The sequence below is a fragment of the Colias croceus genome, chromosome Z (assembly GCF_905220415.1).
Source record: "Colias croceus chromosome Z, ilColCroc2.1".
Classification (NCBI taxonomy): Eukaryota; Metazoa; Arthropoda; class Insecta; order Lepidoptera; family Pieridae; genus Colias; species Colias croceus.
Window position 1 is genome coordinate 12,040,944 of NC_059568.1, and position 19,596 is coordinate 12,060,539.

At 34.6% G+C, this 19,596-nt stretch overlaps 3 protein-coding genes and 1 long non-coding RNA gene across 4 annotated transcripts in view; 2 read left to right on the forward strand and 2 right to left on the reverse strand.

The window, feature by feature from the left end:
• LOC123705549 overlaps positions 1–19,596 on the reverse strand; it is a 42,745-nt gene that overhangs the window by 21,569 nt on the left and 1,580 nt on the right. The window contains exons 4-16 of the mRNA XM_045654382.1: positions 17,078–17,265; positions 16,753–16,826; positions 16,564–16,672; positions 16,225–16,297; positions 15,990–16,100; positions 15,509–15,836; positions 15,202–15,346; positions 13,417–13,558; positions 12,656–12,769; positions 11,801–11,956; positions 4,266–4,424; positions 2,596–3,446; positions 1,682–1,753 (exon numbers count right to left, since the gene is read on the reverse strand). Of these exons, the coding sequence (XP_045510338.1) occupies positions 1,682–1,753; positions 2,596–3,446; positions 4,266–4,424; positions 11,801–11,956; positions 12,656–12,769; positions 13,417–13,558; positions 15,202–15,346; positions 15,509–15,836; positions 15,990–16,100; positions 16,225–16,297; positions 16,564–16,672; positions 16,753–16,826; positions 17,078–17,265 (2,522 nt within the window). The remainder of the gene's footprint in view (positions 1–1,681; positions 1,754–2,595; positions 3,447–4,265; positions 4,425–11,800; positions 11,957–12,655; positions 12,770–13,416; positions 13,559–15,201; positions 15,347–15,508; positions 15,837–15,989; positions 16,101–16,224; positions 16,298–16,563; positions 16,673–16,752; positions 16,827–17,077; positions 17,266–19,596) is intronic.
• Positions 1,510–4,509, forward strand: LOC123705019. The gene is made up of 2 exons (XM_045653573.1): positions 1,510–2,122; positions 3,443–4,509. The coding sequence occupies exons 1-2, from the start codon at positions 1,685–1,687 to the stop codon at positions 4,256–4,258; spliced, it is 1,254 nt and encodes a 417-aa protein (XP_045509529.1). The 5' UTR covers positions 1,510–1,684; the 3' UTR covers positions 4,259–4,509.
• LOC123705018 (DNA-directed RNA polymerase II subunit RPB1-like) lies at positions 2,503–5,897 on the reverse strand. The gene is made up of 3 exons (XM_045653572.1): positions 5,392–5,897; positions 4,266–4,424; positions 2,503–3,446 (listed from the first exon to the last, which is right to left on the reverse strand). Exons 1-3 carry the CDS (start codon positions 5,632–5,634, stop codon positions 2,592–2,594), a joined length of 1,257 nt encoding a protein of 418 aa, XP_045509528.1. The 5' UTR covers positions 5,635–5,897; the 3' UTR covers positions 2,503–2,591.
• Positions 6,892–7,571, forward strand: LOC123705025. The gene is made up of 2 exons (XR_006753245.1): positions 6,892–7,139; positions 7,513–7,571. It is a non-coding gene; the product is annotated as an uncharacterized LOC123705025 (long non-coding RNA).

Below are 19,596 nucleotides of genomic sequence, written 5' to 3' on the forward strand. Positions count from 1 at the left end.
GGACAGGATATTTTTTAATTAGTTAATTATTAAAAAATCTTTTATTTTCATTTTTTATTAATTGCAGTTTCAACATAATAAAACAATTTTGTAATAAAATAGCGCTGACCTTTGATTATATACAATCAAAGGCGCTGACATATTTTTTTTTACGTTACAAGTTCTGTGGATTTATGTTACACGGTTGATTTGTAACTCAAAAAAATATTACACAGAATAAAGTGAGTGTCATCGCGAATTCCATCGCGAATTCCATCGCGAATGCCATCCCGAATGCCATCGCAAATGCCATCGCAAATGCCATCGCAAATGCCATCGCAAATGCCATGCATGCATCGCAAATGCCGGCGGCACGGCCGACATTCTGTTCTATTATCTTCACACTAAAGTTCATAGTGATAGATATGATATTGACAAATCAATATAATAATTTGGACGGTACTACGTCAACAAGACATCAACACTATTGAATTTGAGCATATGAGAAGCAAAAGAGCTTCAAAAATTTTAAATAGGCCGGCAAATTAACGGCCAACACCTTGGGTTCCGTACAGAAAAGGTAAAAAATAGAAAATTTTAGAGATTATATATTAAATAAAACCAATATTTAATGGATCAAGAACGTGTAATCTTTTTACCTATGCTTTCTACAAGTTTCTACTCGTTATTGATAATAACGACATCCATTGATAATAATGAATCCAAATTGTGGTAATTAAAAGTTGGTAGTTCTTATAAAGTACAATAGAGGGCAGCTATCACAAGAATTAAGATAAAATATTATTATACCCGGCGCGGCCTAAGATGATCCCTATGACACTGACAGTTATTCTCAAGAGACAAACTTGTAATGGCGTCACCATTAAATTAGAAACGTATTGGAGGCGTCTAAAAATGGCATTTATTAATTTTTACGTAGCTTTATCCTATTACAATGATATTCCGTTGGAATTATAACAATTCTTATCATTTACGAGAAATTATATCAATCTGACTTTACGTTTACGTCCTTCAAAACTTACATCGTTGGCATTTATCGACTAGTGCGGAAAGTATCGATAAACAAATTTCGATAATGGAAACGAGTTCACATTTTTTCCATGCTTAAGCTATAGTTCATTCACTATTGAATGGAACAGAAGATCGCAGCATACTTAATTAATAATTACCGTTCGCGTTAATTTACTTACCTATGATAATATAAGTTTTTTAGAAAAATTAAATGGGGGATTCCATTTTCATGATAAAATAATATACACTGTGTTAAACGGGTTAAAAATTACGAGAAAATGATAAGGTGTATTTTAATGTTTTGGAAAACTTTCGTTTTACTTACCGTTTCGTTTACATAATAGACGTTAAAAATTCATTTTATAATATTTGTAAAAACATGTTTACCGAGGTGGCTGAATGTAAACCACGCCTTTGCCCATAAAATAGTAAAGTATCGACACGATCCATCATACGAGTAATCACTAAGACGAACTGTCATAGGGATCATCTTAAAGCATCTACAGACGCTCCGATTTGGTTGGTGCCAACCATATTGGAACCGACATGGCAACCATTCCGACATTGCTACAGATTGTCCGACGGTTGGCCTTCCAGCTGTCAGTTGACCATAGAGTTAATATAATATATGCAGTTGACTTTGTTATGAAGTAGTGAACGGACGTCTTGCCTCATGCCACCGGTATTATCGAAAAATGCTAAAATAGCGTTGGTTGCAGCAACCATTGTTGCTACAGCACCGCTGCAAAAGGAACAAAGGAAAAAACGAAGAGAATGGGCTAAATTCTACTATAGAAATAGAGAAAATTACAGTCATATGCGGCTCCTTAAGGAATTGGATGATGAAGATTTCCGAACATATCTTCGAATGACTCCAGAATCATTCGATGAAATATTAAATCTTTTGAAAAGATATATAGCGAAAACCGATACAGTTATGAGGCAAGCTGTAACTGCCGAAGAAAGATTAGTGGCAACTTTAAAATATCTCGCGTCAGGAAGAGAATATAATGATCTTAAATTAAGCACATGTATATCACCACAACTACTGTCTGAGATAATACCAGAGACCTGCGAAGCTATCATTAGAGTACTCAAAGATTACCTAAAGGTATGTATTCAATAAAACAACTTTAATATATAAAAAATAGTTTATTTATTTTTCTAAAGTAATAGTATACATAGTATAAAACAAAGTGTCTTTCTCTGTCCCTATGTCCCTTTGTATGCTTATATATTTAAAACTACGCAACGGATTTTGACGTGGTTTTTTTTCAAACTCAAATTCTTCTTCTTCTTCTTCTCTTAAATAATGGCTCCTAAAACTCAAACTCAAACATTTATTTATTCAATTAGACTTCTTCGAGAAGCACTTTTGAAACGTCATATTTTTAACATTTACTACCGATTCGGAAAGCAGCATCTATGGAGAAGAACCGGCAAGAAACTCCATAGTTGCTCTTTTTATAGATAGAGCGATTCAGGGGAAGGTTTTAGTACATAATTTATTAGGTTTTAGACAAAGGCGGGCGGAAAGCTAGTAAAAATTAAAATGGAAAAGTACGAATATCACTGAAAAATTACTTTTTAAAAATCAAATATTTTTTTAACTCCTTCCCCTTTCCTCTGACTACCTGTTGTTGATTGCTGCTTATGTAATTAATTAATGAATTGGAATCTAATTGTTGCTGGTATGATGATGGTGGAAGCTGAGGTAATGTTGATGACGTTGATGGCTGACTGAGTTGAAGTGATTGTGATGTATGTGAGTACTTATGTGATGGTGATGGCTGACGATGCTGTGGGGATGGTGATGGTGATGGTGCAAATGGTGACGGCTGGTGATGCTGAGGTGATGGTGATGGTGATGGTGCAAATGGTGACGGCTGGTGATGCTGAGGTGATGGTGATGGTGATGGTGCATATGGTGACGGCTGGTGATGCTGTGGTGATGGTGTTGGTGATGGTGCAAATGGTGACGGCTGGTGATGCTGTGGTGATGGTGTTGGTGATGGTGCAAATGGTGTCGGTTGGTGATGCTGTGGTGATGGTGATGGTGATGGTGCATATGGTGACGGCTGGTGATGCTGAGGTGATGGTGTTGGTGATGGTGCATATGTTTGTGGCACCTGCTGCTGGTACGCGTACCCCTGACCTAAATATTGTACTGATCTTCTTTTAATATTTATTGAGGTTTCAAAAGTAAGCACTCCTAGTTTTGCATAGAACAATGTTTCTCCTATTAATTTTTCGGCGAGGCATCTTTGTACTTTTGGGAGCTCCTTGAGCTGAGAACTCACGGAGTTCCCGAAAGCATCAGCTGATGTGCCGTCACCAGATATTAATATTTTAGCAGACTCTAGTAATTCCGACTGTTTCTTTAAAATGTCATTTTGCTTTCTTCTCGTAACGCGTTCTCTTTTTGTTGCAGGTTCCTGAAACAGAAAATGACTGGTTACAAATAGCTAAAGACTTTGAAATAAAATGGCAATTTAATCATTGCTTGGGTGCTATTGACGGCAAACATGTTATTATCGAGAAGCCGCCAAAATCGGGTACACTGTACTATAATTATAAGGGAACTTTTAGCATAGTCCTGCTTGGTATTGTGAATGCAAATTACGAGTTTATTTATGTAAATATAGGTTCTAATGGCAGTATTTCTGATGGTGGAGTATTCAAACATACAACTTTTCATGAAAAAATGAAATCGAACCAACTAAATTTACCATCACCTTCTATTTTACCGCAATCAAATGTTATCGCCCCATATTGTTTTGTGGCAGATAATGCATTTGCCATTAATGAAAATCTTTTAAAACCATATCCAAGAAGAAATTTGACACATGATCAAAGAATTTTCAATTATAGACTCTCCAGAGCAAGAAGAATTGTAGAAAATGCATTTGGTATTTTAGCTGAACGTTTTAGAGTATTAAAAAGACCAATTCAAATTAATGTTCATAATGTACCCAAAGTTGTAATGGCTTCATGCACACTGCACAATTATTTAAGAAAAAAGTCATCAAACTATATAACAAGAAATTGTGTTGATACCGAGGATACTGAAACATGTACTTTTCGGCCAGGAGACTGGAGATTAAATGACAACTTAGTAGGCCTTAACAGAACAGAAAGGCAACGTACTGCAGATGGTAATTCTGTTAGACAAATATTCACTGAATATTTTAACAATCAGGGCCGGGTACATTTTCAAGAAAGAATGATTAATACTATGAATATTTAAAGCTTACCTCATCATTATGTGACTGGGAAGAATCCGTCTCCATATTATCAATAACCTCTGTCGTCGGCGTGATTTTTTCATCCAAGAATAAGAGGTGTTCATAGTACCATAGTGATGGCGTATGCACCTCATCGTTTCCAGCGCCACTAGTCTTGCTAGCTTCCACCTAAAATATGTAAAATATCCAAATTTATTGTTTACTGAAACCCATAGTTGTTTTATTTCTTCAATAAAGTACTTAGAATATATTATAATGATTTTTTTACTTGTTAAGTATTGTCAAAACATGTTTTGATTTACCACTATGTATACTTGCTAGTCTTGCTACATCAAGACATGTTTTGATATTGCGCAGCCGTATATCACTTCATATTTCTCTTGTTATTTAGACTGTAGAAGCCAGTCTAGGGAATGGGCGAAATCCTTTAGCAATCATGTCATCCATACTAATATTATAAATGCTAAAGTAACTCTGTCTGTCTGCCTATTACTCAATCACGCCTAAACTACTGAACCAATTTTCATGAAATTTGGTATGGAGATATTTTGATACCCGAGAAAGGACATAGGCTACTTTTTACCCCGGGAAATAGGATAGATTTTATCCCGGAAATCCCACGGGAACGGGAACTATGCGGGTTTTTCTTTGACTGAAGAGTTCTTTCTTGAAGAGTTTGTTTGTTTGTTTGTTTGAACGCGCTAATCTCGGGAACTACTGGTCCGATTTGAAAAATTCTTTCGGTGTTAGAAAGTTCATTTATCGAGGAAGGCTATAGGCTATATATCATCACGCTAAGACCAACAGGAGCTGAGCCACGCGGGTGAAACCGCGGGGCTCAGCTAGTTCATAATAAAACGCAATAAAAATAACTACGTTAAAAACAACCGACTTGAAAAACGGAGAAGTAAAAAATAAAAAAGATTTGATATTATTAATTACCTACTACATATTATTTAGATGTGCTATTTATTAAATAGGTTTGATATTTATTAAATACTTTTTAGTGAATCAAAGTTTCTACATTTCATTTATATGTCATCGAGATCAGACAAAAATGCTCATAAATTAAAAACATATAAAACACATTATTTATTTATATACATAACAGGATATTTGACTTGAATTTGCTTACCTTTTTTCGCTCCCTCCTATAGGATGTACGCATATTATCTAACTTATTTTTTAATGTTTTTAATGTAGCCCCACTGTCAATTTTTTTTAATAGTTCTAACATAATAATATATGCTTGATTTCGGGCATCTCTGTTTGCGTAATCTTTATTAGTTAAATCCCATAAACAGGGAAAGTCTTTATATACTTCCAGTAATTTTATTATAATATCACGTTCGGTGACTGTAACTCCCTCGGCGTTCATGTTGACACACCGGCGGCGTTGCGAATGCGAATGAGTCAATTACCTATATTACTCTATGGAATGAGCCGATTTGGTCGGAACAAAGCTTACAAACGTTCCAATTTGGTTGGGTCGGATAGGAAGTTGGTTTGGTTGGTATCGCTGGCGCATCCGACCACGTCAAACCAATATTAATAATAATTATGTCGGACCGACCGCTCTCTACACTTTCCGATTTGGTCGTGGTCGGATGGTTGGCACCAACCAAATCGGAGCGTCTGTAGATGCTATTAGGCCGCGCCGGGTATAACACATGAATAACACCATAACGTTGCAATTAAAAATGATAATTAACCTTTTGAACGCCAATGACATCTATAGATGTCATGCGCAATCGTGCCCTGTGCGCCAACGACACCTATACATGCCAAGAAACAGATCATAGATAAATACAAAATAAACATATTAAACCTTTACTTTTACGTGTTTTATTTATACAGTTTATGAACTGAATCCCCAGTTATTACATAATTGTACACAGTAAACAAAATTGCCAAGTAGTTATTCAAATATTTGATGACAAAAAATAACTTAATTAATGGCTAAAAAAGCATGTTCTCTCGCGCCAATGACATGTATACGTGCCTACTAGTGATGTAGTGTAATATTCAAGTAACTTCATTATAATTTAAGCGAAATTACTCTAATTCGCTTAATTTTTGTAATAACTACAAAAAATAATATATAAGCTTAGTCACTGAGAAAAAAGGTAAATACTACATTCTTTGGTATAATACCATATTGTCTATATTGTGGATATTGTTGATTTGAATATTTTCCTTTTCGCCAATCATGCGCATCCCTAGCACAGTATCGATATGCAATCCCTTCTGCGCCATTGACATGAATAGATGTCGGACTGGTGACGTCGTAAGCGCGTGCCGTGTTGTTAAGTGCGGAAAGTTGTAAAAATATTTTATCGAGTAGGTATCTACCAATATTATAATCAAATAAGTACAAGGCTATTAATGAGCATAATAATTATATAGATAGGTAGGTAAATACAAGGCTGTTAATGAACATAATGATTATTATACAATAATTGTTGATTTTTTTATTATTTTTTATTTTATCGTCACAAACACAATGTATGCGTTCAGATAGCATAATATTTATTGTCCATGTAATGATAAAAATTCGCTTAGGTCAAAATGTATAAATATCTCTAAAAATCTGTAGGTACTTACCTATTTAGCAGTTTTCAAAATTTATTACCTAAGGTAAAGCACCCAATGCTCGACAACGCACCATTGTTCGACACTAAAAAACTAAACTCAAAAAAATAACACTATTAAAGGTTTTTCGAACGCACCAAAGCTTTGAGCCATAGACAACTGTCACTAACTAGTCATTGTGGATGACATTTCCTACATTCGGTCATTTTGTACAAAATGGTGAAGGTGTAAATATCGACCGGCGGACAACTCTTTCGGAAATCCAGTTTTACTAGCGGAATCCTTAAGGAGGTGAGTAGCAAATATTGCTCATAACTTATGTTTGGTTTGATTTACCGAGATTGATAATTATTTATTTGATTGGAGATGAAATTCAATACCTTTTAGTAGGTTTTTAGTAATGAGAGGTTAAGTTGAGATGCCAAAACACGCTTGTCGATCATTGGATATTTTTTCATCGCATTTTCTAATTATCGACAAATGTCGAAATATAAATTTTTCATAATATAAGCAGCTTGATTTGTAATTTAGCTAAGTGTTTCAAGCACTTTATAAAAAAACATCTTCCATCTAGATTGTTAAACTGTTTCCAATGATCGACAACCGTGTCGATGATTGGGTATACCATACAATCCAATAATCGACATAAGTTTTTTTTTGACAGAAATGGCGCCTAAAAAAAATTACACGCCTGCACAAATGGCTCAGGCTATAGAAGCGGTCGAAAGGCGAAAAAATTACAACTGCAGCAAACAAGTATGGTGTGCCCAGGATTACCCTATATTATGACAAAATTTCGGGTAAAACTCCAGTCGAGTATTCTATGGGTCCTAGTACCTATTTGTCTACAGAAGCAGAAAACCTTTTAGAAAAATGGGTAATTGACATGGCGGGAAAACACATTCCCATTACAAGAGACGAATTGCTTGACAGTGTGCAACGCATTATTATGGACCAGAAGATAAAAACGCCTTTTACTGACTATAGGCCAGGCAAGAAATGGTATAATCTTTTTCTAAAAAGACATCCTGCTTTTTCTGAGCGAACAGCACAAAATTTAACAACGGCGCGAGATGCAGTAACGGAAGAAAATATAAAAAAATGGTTTAAAGAAGTTGAATCATATATACAAGAAAACGATCTAAAAGAAGCTTCGGAAGACCCTCAAAGAATTTTTAATACGGACGAGAGCGCCTTCTATTTGTCCCCTAAAGCCGGGAAAGTTCTTGCAAGAAAAGGTGACAAACATGTCTACCGATCATCTGGAGACGATAAGGACAATTTGACAGTGTTGATTACGGGGAATGCAGCTAGACAATTGGCACCCACCATGGTAGTGTATGTGTCGTGGCCATATCGTAGATTTGCTCATTTCATGAAATGGCCAATTTAGTTTGGCCAGATCGTTAAATCGTCAACGTTTCACGATTTGGTCATTCACATTTGGCCAGATCGTCGATCTGGCCAAACGTGGATGGCCATTTCACGAAATGCGACCATTTTTGTTTCTTTTTTAAAAAGCGGTTCGCTTTTGGCACTCGCCGGCCGCTGCCGCGGCACGCTCGCTTTACTCGCTCGGCTCGTGCGTTGTTTATTAAAGTCTAACCTAACCTAACCTAACCTATATTTTATACGATCTGGCCAAATGCCGATGACCAAATCGTGAAACGTTGACGATTTAACGATCTGATCAAACTATGTTGGCCATTTCATGAAATGAGCAAATCTACGATATAGCCACATATGCTTATGAGAGAGTTCCATCTGCAATTTCATCTCCGTTTCCAAAAGAATGGTCAATTGGACGCACAGCAAGTGATAGAGAGAGATAGAGAGAATAAGTAATGATTGTAGTGCCATTGTTTTTTATTTTATGATAATTTAAAACAGTAATAAAAGACTGATTGAGACTTAAAAAGACTCAGGCCTATAAGTTGATTAATAATAAAATACAGTTTTTATTCTTATAATTATTTTTTTATTTAACTTTTTACCTGCATGAACTGTTGATCATTGGATGACGATTAATAGAACTGTTGATTACTAGATGTCGGTCATTGGAACATGTTGATTACCGGGTGTCGATAAATGGATTTCTGCAGTCGAAGACTGGACCGAAAATAACATTTTTTTATTTTGAAATATCTCTTTATTTTTAAATACTTTACTTGTTTTTAATACAAAATATTATGCAAAGATACCCAAATTGTCTGCCAAAGCAACAAAGAATCATAAAATACCAACAAGAAACTAAATATTAATAAAAACGCTGTAAGAACCCCTTAAAGTGTCGATGATTGGGTGCTTTACCTTAATAAGTCTAATCAGTGCCTTTATTAGAATATTCTTATGATACAAATTGTCGCTATGTCATATCAAAATATGGTAATTGACCTAAATAGGTACCTACATATAATTAGTATTTGTAATAACGCAAGTATTAAACTAAATGATTGGAAAATAAATATGTAGTTTTAATGCAATTCCCTTTATTTAAAGGTAATAGTTGTTTTGATATTTACAAATAAACACTCCACGCAATAATACCTATAGTTCATATAAACTTAATAAATAAACTCGATAAGTTATAATAATATACAGCTACACATCCCTAATCAGAAGCGAGAGATTATAAAAAAAAGGATGGTTGCCCGCGCCATTGGCATGTATACATGCCAATGGGGCGTAACTGATAGAGAATAGTGCTGTAACTTGCTGCAATTTTATATGTATTTTTGTATCTCAAAAGGTTGATTTTTTTTGTTGATAGTTGCTATAAATGTGGTCTTAAGTTTTTACAGTAGGAGATGAGGTTAAATAAATATTATTTTTGTGTTATAACCTGTTTATTCAAATATTCAGACGTGAATTATTATGTTTATCGATAACATTTTGGACTCCCTACTATTTTCAAGGTTATCTCATTGAATTTGTGGCTTGGCGTGGAGGGCACGGCGATGCGATTTTGCTCTGGCGGTCAAAAGGTTAAAAAAATAGCTTATTAATTATACAAAACCCTAAGCGACGCGAGGCCAACTAGCACTACCGATGATTTTCATTTTCCTCTCCTTTCTCAGAATAATTCATGACATGTTTCATTTTAAACAAGATGTAATATGGGGACAAATAAAAAGCTTAATTGTTGGAGTTCTCTTTATTTAAAACTTTTTCACAATGAGGCTTATACTGTAGATACATACATGTAGTACATGTTTAATATTTTAACTTGTTTCACATTTAGATATTTAAAAAACATCTATGTTAGACAAAAAACACATTGAGATCTGTATCGTTATTAGCATTAACTTTGATGCACTACTTCGAGATAATAAATATTATGCTATTCTATGAAAAATCTATAAAATAATAAAAATTTCAATTAGGGTTAAAGGCCTCAGCAAACATATTGATTGTGGACTGGAAAAAATCGAAAATAATTTCATTATGAAAAATAGGACTTTGGCATGCAGTTTGTTTACATCTTCTCATCAATGATCCAGTCATTTAGCAATATATTATTTCATGATTAAAAACGTAAAAAATAGGCTTCGGATAATTTTATTCTATTTACAAGTTTTGTATATAGTACAAATAAATTTCTACTTATCGACCATAAAGCAGTCATGTTAACTCATTTTCGTAAAATTGCACAATAAAATCTGAATTTGTAAACGCAAACAATTTAAATTCATACAAGCAAGATATTTTTCTTTCTTCTTTTAATTTAATAAGAAAACCTTAACGACTACATATTTAAATATTTTTAAATGTCTACGCTTTGTCAGCAATATGTAGATAATAGACATCAAGATCTTGAATCTAAAAATATAATTTGTGTACTGAATATTTAAACTACTATCACAAACAGATATAATTATTATGATCATAATATTATATTTTCAATACAACATTTAATACGATGTGAAATATTGTCTACAATCGCAAAGATGGAAATATATTAAGGTATATGTACTGTATAAAGATAAATAAATTATACTTGATAAAATTTACAAGGATTATAAAAAATCTGTAAAAAAATCTTAATAAGTAGAAAAAGTTTTGACAGACTAATGTGCTTCGCACAGTCGAGGAACGATTTAAAATTAAAAACAGGAGTAACTCATATAATCGTAGGCCTAATATATAATATCAAGATAATATATAAAACACATAGAGAGATGGTAATAATTTCACAGGTAAGTTATTCAGCACATCAAGATATTCTAACATTTAAAATGATTAATATACTTGAGTATAAAGATGCGTTCCTATATGCCTCTGTTCAATTTATAACCACACCATATCTCTTGTGAACTTCATCTCTGCATGATCTGAAAAAGGAATAACATTGAAAGTCACAATCAAAACTTTGTAGGTATATGGTACCTGTTTAAAATAGCCCCACATTAAACATGTGTACATGTACTTAGTAAATACTTTCTAGAGCTAGCTCATCGAACCATGTTCAGTTACTAATCCTTGAGCAAACACTTACAAATTATTTCTACCAATTATAGTCCTTTTCACCTAGGATGATTCCTGTGACACTTCATTGTGTTCCGAATTACGTATTTTATGTTTAAAAAGCAAAAATAATTTTAATGTACAATATTTTTATTTTAAGGCGGCTATATTACCAAAAATATAAAAATTAAACATCTTAAGCTACTAAAACAAAAACAGTATTGTTTAGTTTAATATAACGAAAAATAAAATAAAATAACAGGTATTGTGTTATTATTACTTATTGTTATTGTTTACTTTTTGTCGCTGTTATTTGCTAAGATTCCTTAGTTAATTGTTGGCGAAATGCCGAAAAAACTGTCAGTGAGACTAGAAACCTATGGTCAGAAGGTCAAAATTCTACCAATTATTTTTACCAAAGGTTCACGCCTAGTCTTTACTCTAGGGTCTAGGCCAATCGGTGACCAAGTCCAATACTAACCAGTTTAGTCGTTATCATCGAAGAACGGCTGCAGAGTGCGCAGGAATTCCAACAGGAACTGGCGGTTGACCTGACGCTGCATGACGTAGCCGTAGCGGTTTATGTTGTTCTCTTTAGGCGGCACTGGGTCAGCGCTCAAATATGCCGGCACTTCTGGTACCGCCTGGAAAGTTAACCCACTTCGTAGAGGTGTGTTGGAAGCTTTACTAGATATATTAACAGACTTCGTAAAGAGATGAGTGGAAACTTAGAAACACCCCAGAATGGATTTTTTTTAAGCTATTGCATAGCTTCTATCGCGGGCCTTGAGCGCGGGGACCGAATCAAGAAATTTCGTGACGAAAAAACCTCACGCTCCCCACTCCGACGGGCGAAGGTGTGGCTTGAAGGCACTTGAAGCTTTACCGCGGCAGTCCCCGAGTGCCACACGTCGTTTTTTTATTTTTTAAAAATGTATCATTTGCTGCTTTGCTAATTCATAAAAAAGAGGTTCGTTTGATACTTTGCCAAACTAATTTCATAATGGCCATTTCGCAGTTCCTTGCGAAACTATACTGACAAGGACGCAACTATTTCATCTATCTATGTGCTAGAGTGAGACATATCATATGCGAAATCCTGCCATAGTACTGACAGATTTTTCGATGTTTCGCTGCCGCACGCGAACGCGTCGGTGTACTAAAGGCGTAAATTATATAGGTCAGATGATTTTGTTACAGGGTGATTGGTAAGACTTAGAACTTGAGAAGTGTGTGTGTGTGAACACAGAGTCTAAAATTTATATGGGTTTAATTCCAAATTTAGGCACTATTGTGTAAAAATAGATACCTTGGAATATGAATTATTATCACTAAACACTTACACCATCAACAAGTAAATCTGACATCGGGGTGATGACGCACAAATGCCTCACGATCTCAACCGGCCACTTCTGCAGCACCGATAAGTTCTTTTCTACCTCCCTCAATGCCATAGCCTGAAAATTCAAACACATATAACACATGCCATTCCAAGAATATGAATTCCCTCAAACCAAGTGTTATCAGCAAGAATAAGATCCGGCATTCCCTCAAACCAGGTGTTATTAGCTCAAAGCATGTTATTAGCATCCATGATTAAAGTGGACAAGCTTTATTGCAATCATCTAGACACAAGTCTCAAAAACTTCAAAATTGTATTTAAAAACCTCACTGAAATAACCAACTCGTTAAATTTTATTTATAGAGACAAACTAGTGCTTATTCCTATTCTGCAAGACAGATTCTGTAAACATAAACTTATTAAAGTATAATGATCATAAGCTGTTATAGTAAGGCCATTTTGCTAATATAAAGTGTAAATAACAATAAAAATCAGTCTTATAAAAAATAAACAAACTGAAATAAAAAAATCACACAAGAATAAAAAAAGTAAATACATATAACGACGACTTTATCAGTCTTTTAAATGACTACTCAATGATTTAATAATGTATATAATAATAAAAACCAATAACTATACAAGTAGGTATGTAAATAAGTGTAAAATCAATTACAACATAAAGAAAAAAAAATGGCCCGACTATAAACCAATGCGTCCCGAAGCGGTACTTACCTTGAAGGTCACAACGCAAAACATACACACCTGTGACTTCACATCAGAATCATACTTAATAGACAGTTCTGTGGCGTTCTTTAGCAGCCACTCCATTACGGGTGGTTCGCGCCAACGGGACCATGTGAATTTTGCGTACAACGACATTAAGTCTTGTAGCGCTTTTGGCGTACTACAGAAAACAACATACATAAGTAAAGCGCATCTGCTCCTTAATTGTAAGGACAATTGTTGCCAATATTGTGTATCTATAGTTACATGTATATTAATAACTAGTTTTCCGCCCACGGCTTCGCCCGCGCAGTCAAAGAAAAACCCGCATAGTTCCCGTTCCCGTAGGATTTTCGGGATTGCGTCATTTTTCCGGGATAAAAAGTAGCCTATGTCCTTTCTCGGATATCAAAATATCTCCATACCAAATTTCATGAAAATTGATTCAGTAGTTTAGGCGAGATTAAGTAACAGACAGACAGACAGACAGAGTTACTTTCGCATCTATACATATAATAAATCTGTAGAAGGGTCAATTCTGTACATTGAAAATATTGAAAAAATAAATAGCAGGGGGTGTTACTGGATCAATACCAAACCCAAATATGTGATTAAAAAAATTTTTGTCTGTCTGTCTGTCTGTCTGTCTGTATGTGAAGGCATCGTGAAAACTATCGGTTCGATTTCGATGAAACTTGGTATAATTATACCTTATTATCCTGGGCGTAAAATAGGATACTTTTTATCCTGGAAAAATACGTAGAAAAAAATTAAGATTAATTTTTCAGTTTTATCCATAGACTTTGTTCCGTAGAACCGCGAACACACGTTGCGTATTATTATAGGCCTAGCCGTATTTGGGAATTGGGTCCAATAGATATTTATAAGATGTTATTGACAGAGCTACTCAAAATGGAGAAATAACCATCCACGCGAAGACCGATATCCGCGCGGACGGAGTCGCGGGCGGAAGCTAGTTTATAATATTAGTAGGGATTAATCAAGGCGATCTCAATTTACCGATAATTATAAAGGAATAAAATCCATACTAATATATTAATATTATAAATGCGAAAGTAACTCTGTCTGTCTGTCTGTTACTCAATCACGCCTTAATTACTGAACCAATTTGCATGAAATTTGGTATAGAGATATTTTGATACCCGAGAAAGGACATGGGATAGGTTTTATCCCGGAAATCCCACGGGAACGGGAACTATGCGAGTTTTTCTTTGACTGCGCGGGCGATGCCGCGGGTGGAAAGCTAGTGTTCCATAAAGAATACAATCATTAAAACTGGCCAATATATAACATTTTTGTTACTTAAAGTAATTATTATTTATGTTAAGGGAGGAAGACATTTCACTGACCAGCTTTATTTACATCAATGGATATGTTTCCAATAATTTATATTAAATTGTATAGTGTCAGATCAATCTAGCGAAATTTAAATGCAAATTTTAATCCTGGTTATATAAAAAATGTTCTGTGCATATTTTGTGACGTAGTAAGTATTAATAAATCAGTAAATGTTGCAAAACAGTCGCAGGCTCCTTTGAATATATAGTGCACTAGCTGTTGCCCACAGCTTCGCTTGCGTGGAAATAAATTTTCATGGTATAAGTTTTCATCACCTATTTTACTCCTTTAGGGGATGAATTTTCTAAAATCCTTTCTAAGGGGACGCCTACGTTATGACATCTACCTGCATGTCAAATTTCAGCCCGATACGTCCAGTGGTTTTGGCTGTGCTCTGATAGATCACTATATCAGTCACCTTTGAGTTTTATATATATAGATTTAATTATGCATAGACCATCTTACTTCTTTATCGCAAAGCCGTTAAACAAATGGCTTTCCTTTAGCTGCTGGGACAGATTCTGGCTGCTGCACTCCAAGATCTTCATCAAAGCGAACGGGAACTTTAACAAGCACTCCTTTAATATTTTGTTCGCTTCCTCAATATCGACTGAAAAAATAACACTATTGATAACCGGGAAGATCCGAATGATATTCAATATAATTAAAATAATATATCAATGTTTGCTATTTTGTATCAGAAAAGGAACATAAATATACTTCAAAATAATTATTTAGATCACAATTGATTATTAAATTCATCCACCCCCACCTTTATACTGGTTATTTCTCGACCTAGATAGGTGGAAGCAGCACATAGCCCGGGAATACTGCAAGTTGAAAAGAAAATTCCCCTCCCGAGTAGAATTCCAGTATTCCACGGCATCTTTCAACCACTTATGTTCCCGAGCTCGTAAGGCCAAAGTGTCTATTATGAAGATCACTGCCAGGGGATCAGTGGGATCCAAATTGAGCAGGACTTTGGCTATCTCCAAAGCGGTTCGGTGGCAAGCTCTGTTCGTTAGCAGATGCAGATATTTGAGCAGAGCAATGTGGAACGGACGATTCTCTATGAACTTGTATTCTAGACGAGTCCGTCTCTGAAATTAATGTTTCTTTTAATTTTTTTTTTTGTAATGTATAAAGATTAAAGAGTGTGGTTATTAAATTCTAGAGGTAAAAATGGATACTCGATTGAAGAATGTGTAATTTTTTAGCTTATAGAATATGAATATGACTATGATTACACTTACACCGGTGAGTGTGAAGCAGGGGTGGGCCACATACTGCAAGTACGCAATTATTTGCTCGATTATATCATTCGCCAAATTGTAATTCTCCATGCGGAAGAAGATATCAGCTGACTGTAATTTGGAAATTTACCTTAGGTGTATATTGTATATGAATGTAAATTGTATATCAGTAATACATATAAATTAGAGTAATCTTTTTCTAACTTTACAAGTATAATATAATATTCAAACTTACCTCTAAAAGAGCTTCAACATGCATCGTTTTCAATAAATCCTCTAATGGAGGCATAACTCCAGCAGCCCTCAAACTGTTACAATATTTTAATTAACAAATTAAAAATAACATGTATTGTCGAGGCATTTGTAATATCATATAATTATTCGATTATAAAGTTTAGAATATCACCTATTTTTATAAAAGCCACAAATATATTAAAGCAGCATGAAAAGCATTGTGCGATATTAAACTAAAACTACTATCACTTAAGCAGGTTAAGCAATATCTTTTGAAATAATAGCTTCTATATGTACTCAGATAAGCGTATATTTCTAGGTAAACTAAAAATAATCTCACCCTGCAACATTGTCCAAGAATGTTTGTTGCATCGTTCTGTAATCTCTGCTATGTTCATAGCTGAAATATGTAACATCGTCTTTCCGATCTCTTATGACAGTGGTGAGACCTGTAGGAAGAATTTTATCCCATTAAAATATTAAATACACATAAAAATTAGGCCAATTTACATCAAAACAACTGATTTACCCATTTTGTTGAAATTGTAGTTCTTGGGAAGTACAATATTTCTCTGTGGTCGAACATTGTGCTGTCGCAGACGCCTGCAAGAGTTTTTAAGCTTTAAATGTATCCAATAACAATTCCTTTACAACCCTTCTTCTCGGTGTTAATTTAAATTTAATAAAAATTATCATATCAACATCTTTAACAATTTTAACGCTATGGTTTGCTCTATAGCAATTATATGTCTATAACAATTGCAATAATTTCTATTGGATCAGTTTCCTAGTATCAAATGAAGGTATGTACGGAAAATTTTGTATTTAAAGATACATTAGAATAAACAACACACCGTCTTTCATCCTCCTCTGATTCTGGGCCGAATATTCTGCGCAATTCGTTATTAGCGTCCAGGTGTTTTTGCTGGACGGAAAATAGGGTAAGTCCAGGATTAACTTCCTGTACAGGGGCCTCTACGACTGGCACTGGTTCCCCGAGCAAAGCATTTACCTCTCGGACCGATCTATCAATTTCATCCATCTAAAATCATAAAATGTACAAATTCCTTATGATTGATGAACGTTATAACAAAACAGAAGGCTCACTCTGGTGGCACGGAGCGCTGCGAAAAAGAAAGGAGAGGTCCCGAACAGAAACAAGAAATGGGAAGACTCGGGGGCACAGGTATTTGCGCAGGCAGGTATAAATTTATTTTCAAGAATCAATTAAGTTTGAAAATTTGGTTAAATTAATAAGTATCATCGCGAGTATACGTACAAATAAAATTAACAGGGTAATCAAAATCACGATGTATAATACTCAAACAAAAGAAAACAAGGGCCACTATTTTTTACTTCGTGAAATGTATGAGGTTACGTATTGGTTTGGAAGCTCAAACTCTTGATTGATTTATAATAAGTATAATTAATAGCTAATTTAAAACAACTGATAAACTTTGTATTTATTGAAAATATAACATTGTTTATAAACCATTTTTTTCCTTTTTGTACACTCACTCCTTATCAAATAGTGTGTTTGTTGAGTGTTCAGCCAACTAAACTTTAGCAATTTGCTATTTAGTAAGCTGTCTCTTATTAGAAAGAAAGAAACAAGGGACTCGCACTAAAACCCAACGGCGACTATCGTTTTCCCTTGACTCAATTTTTCTTTCTTCTTTATCATGAGGGAGAGATCTTCTCAGTCTATAGTCATTACGGTCCGATATTTTTTCACCGTTGTCACGGCGAACCATTCCACTTTAGCATCTGCGTTTATAGCATAGGGTTTCTGACACAACGCCCTGATTTTAGGATGTTAATCGACAACTAAGACGATACATATTAATAAATTTACATATAAATAAACATTTATTTACTTAGGTATCTACTGTTGTAACCTATGGTTGTAACCCTTTTGATGTTTGAATAATGATTTATTTCTATTAGCATAGGTACTTTAAAAGAGTTTATTTATTTATTATTATAATTAAACCTGTGAACATCAAAGTGGAAACATCAAACATATATACAAAAAATTACTTTATTATTTTTTATTAACTAGCTTACCGCCCGCGGCTTCGCCCACTTTGTCTAAAACCTAATAAATTATGTATATACTAAAACCTCCCTCTTGGATCACTGTATCTATTATAAAAAACCGCATTAAAATCCGTTGCGTGGTTTTAAAGATTTAAGCATACAAAGAGACATAAGGACAGAGAAAGCGACTTTGTTTTACACTATGTAGTGATTAACTTTAAAAACTATAAAAAACAATCATAAATAATCTTTACAGATTAAAACCTCAAGTATCCGCAAACAAATCATATTCTGGGTTATACTTCAGTAGAGCATTGAGCGCAGTGAGCGCGCGCGGCATTGGTGATAACGCTCGGCTGGGTTAGCTGGTGGCTTAGGGCCATTATATCATACTAGCGGATTGCGAGATTTCTCAAAGAAGCCGCGCATGCGCAGAGAATTCTTTACGGTTTCCAAATTTGTCAATGCTTTCGTTTTTGTCAACGGCATCTTCGAAGAAATAAAGCCAACAGCAGCAGTTTCTTCGTCAGAATACACATTGTTACTGAGTGTATTAATTATACGTCGATAATTTGCTACAAACGTATTTGCCTGACGTCCACACTACGCAGTCGCGGCGTGTTCGGGATGCATTCGCTGCGCGACCGCCCCGCAGCCATTCCGGGTTGCCTTACCTGATTGCCTTCTGCCTTGCGAATGTAAATCAGTTAAGAATATTCACAAAAAACGTTTCCTTTTGCTGGTATTCATACAATCATTGGATGTCTTAGTTTTTGCCACTAAAGTGAATAGTTGTTGCTTGGTGTGAAAGATTTTGTATTGATGAATCACTTCCTTTGCGCAATTTGTAATCTCAAATAGCCTTGATATCCTTATGGCCCTGGTTCCAATTTGAAGATGTAAGTATTTCAATTTTCAGCATACCACTCACCATACACAATGTATGTGATAGAAAACTCAGCAAAAGTTAAACCATGAAACCATACAACACATTTTGTATGAATGCCTCAAAAATTCCAAACCAAACATTTTTTTATTTTAATTATAGAAATTTGACGATCAGCATCGTCATAATTCAGCAAAATAATAATTTACAATCGGATTTGACCAAATGGCCAAAACATACACGAAATTATTAATAACATACTTCAAAATTAAAATCCAACACTTCAGTATTAATTAATACTAATTACAATTTAATAAATAAGTATGTAGTTAGTAAGGAATCATCAATCATCAAGTTAAAAAAAACAATCATGTCAACTCAAATGTAATAAACAAGTGGCTCTTATTTTCTTTTGAATAATTAATAGATGATCATGCATAACAACAC

Bases quoted from the DNA above. Each gene is read 5' to 3' on its own strand.
- LOC123705019 (XM_045653573.1), top strand. From the start codon at position 1,685: ATGCCACCGGTATTATCGAAAAATGCTAAAATAGCGTTGGTTGCAGCA. The intron at 2,123-3,442 runs GTATGTATTCAA...TTTTTGTTGCAG, and splicing joins TACTCAAAGATTACCTAAAG to GTTCCTGAAACAGAAAATGA.
- LOC123705018 (XM_045653572.1), bottom strand. From the start codon at position 5,634: ATGAACGCCGAGGGAGTTACAGTCACCGAACGTGATATTATAATAAAA. The intron at 4,425-5,391 runs GTAAGCAAATTC...TACATATTTTAG, and splicing joins ATAGGAGGGAGCGAAAAAAG to GTGGAAGCTAGCAAGACTAG. The intron at 3,447-4,265 runs GTAAGCTTTAAA...TTTCTGTTTCAG, and splicing joins CCCAGTCACATAATGATGAG to GAACCTGCAACAAAAAGAGA.